The sequence below is a fragment of the Podarcis muralis genome, chromosome 13, assembly GCF_964188315.1.
Source record: "Podarcis muralis chromosome 13, rPodMur119.hap1.1, whole genome shotgun sequence".
Lineage (NCBI taxonomy): Eukaryota > Metazoa > Chordata > Lepidosauria > Squamata > Lacertidae > Podarcis > Podarcis muralis.
Window position 1 is genome coordinate 19224169 of NC_135667.1, and position 10042 is coordinate 19234210.

At 48.8% G+C, this 10042-nt stretch overlaps 1 protein-coding gene across 2 annotated transcripts; it reads left to right on the top strand.

The window, feature by feature from the left end:
* The first annotated feature begins 4242 nt into the window (after window positions 1–4242).
* On the top strand, window positions 4243–9112 carry LENG9 (leukocyte receptor cluster member 9). 2 transcript variants are annotated; one of them, XM_077917082.1, is made up of 2 exons: window positions 4243–4887; window positions 7118–9112. In XM_077917082.1, exons 1-2 carry the CDS (start codon window positions 4710–4712, stop codon window positions 8398–8400), a joined length of 1461 nt encoding a protein of 486 aa, XP_077773208.1. In that variant the 5' UTR covers window positions 4243–4709; the 3' UTR covers window positions 8401–9112. The 2 variants fall into 2 exon arrangements, with proteins under 2 accessions (XP_077773208.1, XP_028607676.2); XM_028751843.2 differs by having other exon boundaries at window positions 4764–4887; window positions 6953–9112.
* The last annotated feature ends 930 nt before the right edge of the window (window positions 9113–10042 follow it).

Genomic DNA, 10042 nt, shown 5'->3' on the forward strand with positions numbered 1-10042 from the left:
ATTCTCTTACAACCAAGCGGTATATAAATTTTGTTAAACAAATAAATAGCATTTCCATGGGGATTGCACCAACTGCTGTTTGCCAGCGCAATCCAATGTGGGTTGCCTACCAATGGGCGTATCCAGACAATTACAGCTGATCCAGTTAATTACTGTGCTTCCATTTTAGTTGTCTATGTATATACGCCCTTAACTGCAGCATTTAGCCATTGCAAAAATTAATTAGATCTCATTGTTCAAATGAGATCTAACCCTTTCACTGAAAGAATATATGGCTCTGCCTTACGCTGACCCAGATTGGTGGTCCGTCTAGTTCAATTCTCTTTACCCTGAGTGGCAGCTGTGCTCCAAGGCCTCAGGAGGAGAGGGGTCTTTCTCTAGCCTGTTACACCCCCCCAAAAAAAAAACTTTTTAAACTGGTGTCATCAAGGAGTGAACCTGGAACCCTATGGGGATGTAGAGCTTGAGCTCTGGCAGTGAGTTAATGTTCTTGCTCCCATCTTTGCCAGCCATCTTCTTCCTTAGGTCTAGCATGGCACACAGGGTATTTTGCCCCACTTTATCTCTTCCGTCCGTTCGCAAGGCAAGGTGATGTGGTGCGGACTCGGAAGTGGGAAGACTTAGGAATCCTCGAATGCTTCTACAGCGATCTTCAGTTATGCAGCCTTATCTAAATCGGAGCGCTATCTGAACATGCATGGCAGGAAGGTTTGTTTTGTTTTATTACATTGCACTCAGGGGCAACGTGCCTCTTAATTAACATTTCCTCCTGTTTCATCTTGGCGCTGCCATCCTGCAGCATTTTGGAAGCGTTCTCTAGGAAGAGTTAAGCAGAACTGGTGGCAGAGAGAGAGAGAGAGAGCGCTGTAATAAAAAAAAAGAAAAAACTTATTCAGAAAAATATAGCAAAAAAGCCAATTCTTCAGTTATATCTCTTGGTCACATGTTGGTGTGACCAAGGAAGCAAGCACAATGTAGGGCTAGGCATATAGGAAAAGACAGTTCTCAATAGTGTTTGTTTCAGTTCTATTGTAGGAAGTAGAAGTGCTGAAACTCAGAGAGAGAGAGAGAGAGAGAGAGAGAGAGAGAGAGAGATGGCACAAATCTATGGGGCTGAAGGCAGTTGAGGCCACCAACTAGTTGAAGCTACAGCAGGTTTGGGACTCTTTAAGTGCCTGGATGGGTGGCCAACCGGTAACCGCACAAATGGGTTTCATGACAGAAGAAAGGCAGAATATGCATGTATGAAGATAAATAAAACCTGTTTTCTCAGCACTGAACCAGATCACCAGAGGCATGTTTAAACCCCTCTTCCCTCTGCCTGGGATACCTTTTTACTTTTCTCTCCCATAGGAGAGGATGTGCCACACTGGGGGGCATTGGGGCATAGTCCTCATGCAAAGTGTATGGTATTCCACAGAGCTACACCCCCCCCCCAAATAAGCACAGTTTAAAGATAAATATTCTTAAGGCAGAGCAGGGATCTTGCAGTTCCCAAACACACAGGGTCAGGGTGCCACAGTCTTCCCCACTATTGTATTTCTATTTAATTTAACAGTCGTTTCTAGTCTTTCATCTGTGTACATATAAACCAGCATATATTTTTTTTAAAAAATGCAAATATGCCAACTTTCCCCTCTCTTTTTGTCAGGGGGAGGCCATGTGTGAGTGGCCACTTAACTCCTGTCTGTTTCTCATTCCACTTTGCTGGCCTAACAGAAATATTTACATGTTTACCACACGGATATTTATATCTTCATCCTAATGTTTCTGGAATCTGGGCATATCGAGTTATCATCTGGGGCAGAAAAAACCCCACAAGCGTTTCTTCCCTCCCAGCAGTAACAATCCACATCTATTTATTATTTAGAAAACAATTTGCTGCCCTGTCATTGCTGCCTGAGACGGCTGCCAGAATGCTTTGAAATAAGAAGACAAAGTTGTCTAGAAGTTTTGCGAGGGGCCAAGTTTTGCATTGAGCCCAGCAAAACGGGGCAGACCAAGGAAAGTCAGAGGCTCTTATTTTCCAGCAATGGGGACCGGATCAAAGTGAAAGCATTTGTGGATCCTGCTCCCTACCCCCACTCCCCCCCTCCTTGCCCGCCAGTAGACTCCAGCTGTAACACATCTCTGGAGCCTTATCTAGGACTCTGGTGCCTCTGTTGGCTGGACGATCCCAGCTGTGAATTTCCTGCCAGGGGATAAACAGATCAGGGGCCCTCGCTGACACAATCCAGGCCTGACAGGATAAAGGAAACCATTGCAAAGGCATCTTGTGAAACACACCAGCTGGGAGATACATGGATGGGAGTCCAGCCGCCAAATTCCCTCTTCACACAGCCCCTCTCCAGTTGGTGGAAGTCTCTGATCCTGGGCTCAAAATGCCTCACAGAAAATGTGTTTGCATTTTCCTCTAGAGGGTACAGATGCAGCCCCTGATGTGGAATCCACACCATACATTAAAAAAACCCACTATAATTCCACAAGTCATATGGAGGGGCTGGGCTCTAGTTTGCTAAAAGTGCAGGGAAGGAACTTTAGCTTCATTGGCAGCAAAATGATTGGGAGTTGTCTGCTCTGTGGTGGGTAGACTACAGTCCCCAAGGTTCTTTAGGGAGGATGTCCTTTGATGGATGGTACATACAGAGGTGGCGCATACAGAGTTCTACAATGGCAACCCTAAGACCAAGGAGGAAGTTGGTAGGCAGTGCCACCGCTTGGACTGGTTGAGATGGGCAGGGCAGGGTCTCACTTGCCCTAGGGAAGCAGCCTCCACTGTCTGGTTAAATGAAGCACTAGCCCCCTCCCCCCGCCCTGCCCCACTGCACACTAATTCTACTCATGTAGCCCATTACATTATCTATTGTACTTTGGTTAATGCATCCAGCTGCCATTCAGGTATTGGTAACTTAAACTGGTTGATCTGCAAGGTTACATACAGCTGCCTGGCAGGCCACTAAACACAGGCCTGCAACAGGGTTTCTCCTAGTCTCTAAGTAAGGGGTAGGAAGGCAGAGATGGGAACCTGCAATCCTTGCCTTGATTTCATGCATCTGGCAAGGGGAGAGCGGCAGAGAAAAAATGGGTGGAGAAAGAAGGGGAAAGGGTGCATTCTCCCCCCCACTTGGCTTGGATCCTGGTTGCTGCCAGCATGCAGCCATGGCAGATTACCCCAAGTGAGTGTGGCTCTTGACGGGGAATTGGGGGGGAAACATTCCGTTAATGTCCTGCACCTGCATACAAAACTCACACTGCCCGAATACTGAATGGGTTCAGTTCTCTAGGACAGGGCACAGCAGGAGCAGGTGGGACCCAGGGTGCTTCACATCCTTGTGAGTCATGTCAATTCATTTTAATTAATCTGGAATACATGCCACTTCCAACTCTGCGACTAGAAAGCACTAATGCAGATTTTAGCCTCCGCTCTTCATCAAACAAAAGTGGGCACAGAGATTGGCACGGTTCAAGATTGGCATAAGGCGACCAGGTGACAAATCGGGTGTACAGTGTAGAAGCGGGTTATTCTTGCCCCACATCCTCTGCGACAGGCCCCCCAACTCAGCCAGTAGTGCGCAGCATATGCATTGGAAGCGTCAGTGGCATCGTACAACTACTCTAGGGTGGCGCCATCTTGTCTTAAGATGGCGGTTGCTCCAATCAACTGCGCCTGTGTGTTGAGGGAGGAAGGACTGGCCCTGTCCAACAGGCCGTATGGGGCAGCAAAACGATGAGGCCATCTCCCCCTGGCAGCCCAGGCTCAAAAATACTCCTGGCTAGTGGGGAAATCTTTCAAGATGGAACAGAGGTCCCCTCCTGGCCTTGGTAGTGCAGGATATGAGTACAGATGGGACTCCCTTTGCTCCGAGTTTCCCCCAGTCGCTTCTCCTTTCCCCTCACGTAACCAAATAAAAGGATCCCTGAGGAAAGGAGGAGTGGTTCCTTGAAGAGGAAATGCAGCTAATTACAGCAAAATGGGTGCAGTTGTTTTGGGCCTGGGTATCAACGTTAATTTTCAGCCAAGGCCTGAAAAGCAGGGGTAAACAACAGGGTCGTCCCTCACCCCACAATGTGACAGGACTACAACTCCCATAATTCCTCCTATGTTTGCTGGCCCTGCTGGCTAAGGGGTTGATGGGAGTTGTAGTCCAACAACATCTGGAGAGCATCACTTGGTTACCTCCGGCCTAGTTGGTCCACGTTGGAGGATCCTTTGGTTAAGAAATGCTCCATGGGATGGCGGGGGGGGGGCACATTCAGTGCGCCCACCCTCCATGGCAGCAGGGTCCAGGGGGCTCTCCTCAATGGGTGTGACATATGGCCCCTCTTTTATCACCTTGTGCGTTGCCACTCCTTGTGCCAACTTGGTTCAAGGCGGTGGTGTTTTCTTTAAAAGCAAACAAATATACAGGAGGTGCCAGGGCTGAAACCGGTCTGGGAACACCACCTGCCGCCTTCGTGAAACGTTTTTATCCTGAGTGTGGGAATTGCGCGTAATTACTCAGGGCTGAAGAAATGGCACTCTGCCCATGCTCGGGGGCACCTTCCTTCCTTCTCTCCCCCCCCCCCTCCCTTGCCGCCTCCTCTGCGCGCCAAGCTTGAGTCCCAGCGCAAATTAAACCCCGGTGAAAGGATTCGAGCCTGCGCGGCGCGTCTTAAAAATAAAAAGCTAAAGGAGGAAAGCCTTCGCCCTCTGCTGGCTGTGGGTGCAAATGGTTGCAACACTTTGCAAAAAAAATAATAACAAAAGAGAGGGATTGTGGGATCGCGAGCTTCCTTCTTCTGTCGTTGCACGCGAGGAGGCGGCGGCGTTGAGCTGTCGTTCCTGGAAGCAGAGTCGGGGAGTGGCACACCCAGCCCACGAAGTCCCTGGAAGTCTGTTGGGCCACGGTAAGTGGTGTCTCGCCCCGTCCTTAACTCGCCTGCCGTTTCTTTTCTTTTTTTACTTAAGGCTCAGAAGAGGGTTGATTTAGGAGCTGCGAGAGCTGGGTTCTAATCCTCCCACTGGGCCATGAAACTCACCGGTTGACGCTGGGCCAATCAGTGCCTTTCCGCCTAACCTACCTCGCAGAATTAAGCGGGGGGGGCGGGACTTAGGTTGACCACCTTGAGCGCGTGGGAGGGATGTGCAGGCAGTAAATAAACAACAACAGCGAGCCGCATGCTGAGTCGATACAGGAGGAGCTTCCCATAAATGCTTCGCTTCATTCCATTAAGAGGGCTTCCAGACGAACGGGGCATTAAGGTCGTGCGGTTTTTTTTAGTGCAAATGCCCTCCCACCAGATGTCAAGGAAATAAACAACAATCTGACTTTTAGAAGACATCTGAAAGCAGACCCGTTTAGGGAAGTTTGTAATGTTTGAGGTTTTATCGTGTTTTAAATATTCTGTTGGGGGCAGCCCAGAGTGGCTGGGGAAAACCAGCCAGATGTGTGGGGTATAAATTATAAATTATATTATTATATTATTATTATTCTGACCCACCAATCTCAGTCTGCCCTCAGCCAGCCTCCACTTGCCTTCTTTCTTCCTTAAAAACAGTTCAGGGCATGGCCTTGGCTTTAAGTTTGTTCCTCCTTCACTTTCAGTATTGCCTTTTGTAGAACAGAAGCAGGCGTGCGGGGGACTTGAATTACAGTAGTACCTCGGGTTACAGACGCTTCAGGTTACAGACTCTGCTAACCCAGAAATAGTACCTCGGGTTAAGAACTTTGCTTCAGGATGAGAACAGAAATCGTGCAGCAGGAGGCCCCATTAGCTAAAGTGGTGCTTCAGGTTAAGAACAGTTTCAGGTTAAGAATGGACCTCCGGAACGAATTAAGTACTTAACCCAAGGTACCACTGTAGTTGGCTCCACCTGTCATTGTCTTGGTTTACAGCTGCTTTCTTTGTTTTCCACCCCACTAGCCTAAATGGACCCTGCTATTCACCCGTGATCTCACACATTCCCGGTTTCTCTTTTCATTGCAATTCTGCCTCTTGCCAGGTACACCGATGAACACACCTTGCTGGTATGTCTCAGGGCTGTTATTTTGCCCCTCCCTCTACTGTTACCGTTCTGAGCATGCGCACAAGTGCTTCTGTCCCTGTGCATCACATCTTTTCTTTTCTTTTAAACCACCACCCGTATTTTCCATGAAGGGCACAAGAGCAAACATTACCCAACCGCATGGAGTTGTTATCTTGTTTCACAATGGACAAGATCACCTCCACCAGCAGCATCTCTCATCTTATATTGCTCTTTTATTTTGATACTAATTGTAAGTAAGCGGCTTTGGAGCGCAAATCACTCTTGGTTGAATGTCAGGGTATAGATGTGATCGTTAAAAATATATATATAATAAAATTTAAATATGATCTACAGAGTCCACTGAACGCAAGGTTTTGTGGGTGAGCAGTGTCGCACCTCCTCTTCCATTTTTGAAGCCTTACAGGCCCCTCCCCAGGTGTTGTTGTTTTAAGGTGGTTGTGGTGACTTTGAGGCAGAGAATCCCTTCCTGGTTCAAGCCCCTACATTTCATAAGATACAACTAAGGGAGAGACATTGCTGTCCGGTTGCTACATCCTACAGAACCAATTGTCATCATCTTAGTTGATGTGTTTGACCACATTCCTTTCCCACCTAGTGCTCAAAGTTCACATGTATTTGTTCAGCCATCCACCTAACATGCCTGTAAATGCATGTCAATATTGTCTCCGTTGTGCTCACAAGTGAGGGTGGATTTAAATCAGACACTTCCTGGTTCATAATTCCAGCTCTTCAGTACCACCCTGTGCAAACTTGGTACCTCATCTCACTCCCGTTTTTAAGGGACAGCATACCACTTCCCAGGCTCTGATTATTCCTTACAGCTACCCTCCTTATGACCCATTACTGATATTGTCCCAGGAACAGCATGTGAGAACTGGTTACAGTAAAAATTGCGTCTTCTAAATAATTTTGTTTCTTCCATAGAGTGATTCCCATTTTTAGCTATGGCTGAATTGGTTCCCTCCCCTGAGGACTCTCCCACTGACCTCTGTTCTGATACCCCTGTGGAACCACTGGCAGCCCCCGATTCTCTTCCAGCTGAGCAATCCCTTGCTGAGATCGACCTCCCTTGCCGCTTTTTCCTAGAAGGTCGTTGCCGCTTTGGTTCCCGCTGCCGGAACAGTCACCCTGGTGACATGGGAGCTGCTCCTCGTTCAGAAGACGGCGGATCCAACCGCAGTCGTTCTCCACAAGGCAAGAAGCCCCCCATGAAGACTGCGGAGGATGTTATCTCTCGTCTCCTCTGGGACCCCCAGCTGCCTGCTGAACATTTTTCTATTGGTTACCTCGATCGGTTCTTGGGGGTATTGGAAGAGCCTTTTGCTGCTTTCTCCTGGGAGGACCTGGCTTCAGCCGGGCCTGGCGTGCTGGCTATCCCCAAACATAGGATCCACTATTTCAAATACAAGACTCGCATGGTGTGGGACAAGGTGAGCCGCACAGACGACGTCTTTGGGTCCACAGGAAGTGGGAGAACCATCTTGGAGGTGATGAAGGAAGTCGACGAGGCAGCCAGAACCACCGAGGAAAAGGCTCAGGGCCATCCTTCAAATGGAGACAGAGAAAAGGGGCTGGGAGGTGTTGGACCAGGGGCAGCTAGAGGCAGCGGAGAAGAGGCGGTCAATGGTTCAGCCAGAGAAAAACAGGTGGCCGAGACAGTTGGCGGACAGGATGAGCTGGATAATTTAGATGCCTTCAGCATCACAAAGGAAAATGACCCAATAGTGGAAGAGGAGGAAAACACGGCTTTGCAGAGCAGGAAGGTGGGACACCTTCCGCATCGCAAACAGCGTCCCACCCATTTCATAGCTATCCGAGTCACCAGTCGAGAGACCTGGGAAGCTGTGAAACTCTTCCAAGGCGCCCTCTCCGAGGTTCAGCCAGACCTAGAAGAGTTCTATACCCCTTTGCCTACTCTGCACATCACGCTGTGTCTGCTGCACTTAGATACCTCGGAACACATTTGCAAAGCTGTTACAGCACTCCAGGAACTGCAAGCCAACAGCCAGCGCCTGCTGCCCCCCGCCTTGCTTCTCTCCTTCCACAAGGTTGAGGCTTTCCATTCTCGTGTGCTTTACTTGTCACCAGCACCTATACCTGGGTTGGGATCACTGGCCCAGACTTTGGAGGATGCCTTTAACAAGAAGGGCTTGACAGTGATTCCTCCTCCGGACAAAGACAAGTTCCACTTGACCATGGTGAAGATCCCACGAGCAAAGGCAGATCTACGGTTGCCAGCAGATTCCTCATGGATTCCAACTATTAATGATTTAGGAACACAGGCTGTAGAGGCATTATGTTTGTGTGAGGTTGGAAAAGGTAGGCGGACTGATGGGTTTTACACCACGGTTCTGAAAATAGATCTATACTGAGAGGCAGGGGTGACGTCTCTTGTTCTGCTGCTTGAGGCGAAACAGTAAGTTTTGCCATGCTACTGCTACCATGTGCCCTTTCAACACTGGTGGTGATTTTGGGCAAGATTGTGTTGATTTCAGGTGAGATCTTACCTCAAATGGACAGGTTTTGTCCAAAATCTGTGCCAATGGTGGTGGCACTTCTCAGCCACTGGCAGAGGGGCAGATGGAACATGCATCTGAGGCAGTAGCACTACCCTGCCTTATGGCTGAGCTGGCTCTGCTGAGGCAAATGTTATCAAGCAGCAGGTAAGCATCTTTGCAGTCAAGATCCACTCTCCAGAAGGAGTCTTAACACTGTAAATTGTATTATTGGGAACAACAGGAGCACAGCTAAGAGGGTGAACTAGCCTTGCTTTGAATAACCTGGGCTGGCTACCTACAGAAGGGATTTAAGAGGAAGGCTGTGGGGTGGGGGATGCTCAGACTCTGCAGATACTATACTTGTACTGCATTAAGCTATTTTGAGGCAACAGTAGAAACTATGGTGTCCTTTCCCCATTTATTCAGGCAGGATATACCTGGTAGACTAGAGCCGAAGTACATTGGGGTACTGGGAGCTACACCTTCCATGTGAATGAGAACACCAAACTTGGACAACAGGGACACACAATAGGGAAGTGGCTTGGATGACATGGCGTTTTTCCTCCCTTACGTAATAAAATTAAACAATAATAATAATAATAATTTATTATTTATACCCCGCCCATCTGGCTGGGCCTCCCCAGCCACTCTGGGCGGCTTCCATAAAAACCACAAATACAGTAAAATATCACACGTTAAAAACTTCCCTGAACAGGGCTGCCTTAAGTTGTCTTCTGAATGTCAGGTAGTTGTTTATCGCTTTGACATCTGCTGGAAGGGCGTTCCACAGGGCGGGCGCCACTACCGAGAAGGCCCTCTGCCTGGTTCCCTGTAGCTTTGCTTCTCGCAATGAGGGAACCGCCAGAACCTCAGCATCCGGGCAGAATGATGGGGGTGGAGACGCTCCTTCAGGTATACTGGACCGAGGCCGTTTAGGGCTTTAAAGGTCAGCACCAACACTTTGAATTGTGCTCGGAAACGTACTGGGAGCCAATGTAGGTCCTTCAAGACCGGTGTTATATGGTCTCGGTGGCCGCCCCCAGTCACCAGTCTAGCTGCCGCATTCTGGATTAGTTGTAGTTTCCGAGTCACCTTCAAAGGTAGCCCCACGTAGAGTGCATTGCAGTAGTCCAAGCGGGAGATAACCAGAGCATGTACCACTCTGGTGAGACAGTCTGCAGGCAGATAGGGTCTCAGCCTACGTACCAGATGGAGCTGGTAAACAGCTGCCCTGGACACAGATTTGACCTGTGCCTCCATGGACAGCTGTGAGTCCAGAATGACTCCCAGGCTGCGCACCTGGTCCTTCAGGGGCAGTTACCCCATTCAGGACCAGGGAATCCTCCACACCTGCCCGCGTCCTGTCCCCCAAAAACAGTACTTCTGTCTTGTCAGGATTCAACCTCAAGCAAGACTTTTGAATGCAGATAAACTTGCTCTGACCATTAGTCATGACCAAGACCTTTTGAGAAGAAAGTCACTCAACTGTGCACTTTTAGTTGTACTGATTTCAATG

What these genes read in the sequence shown, in the direction of transcription:
- LENG9 (XM_077917082.1), top strand. Translation starts at nt 4,710, where the DNA reads ATGGTTGCAACACTTTGCAAAAAAAATAATAACAAAAGAGAGGGATTG. An exon ending in TGGAAGTCTGTTGGGCCACG is followed by an intron (nt 4,888 to 7,117) that starts GTAAGTGGTGTC and finishes TTTTCCTAGAAG; the next exon opens with GTCGTTGCCGCTTTGGTTCC.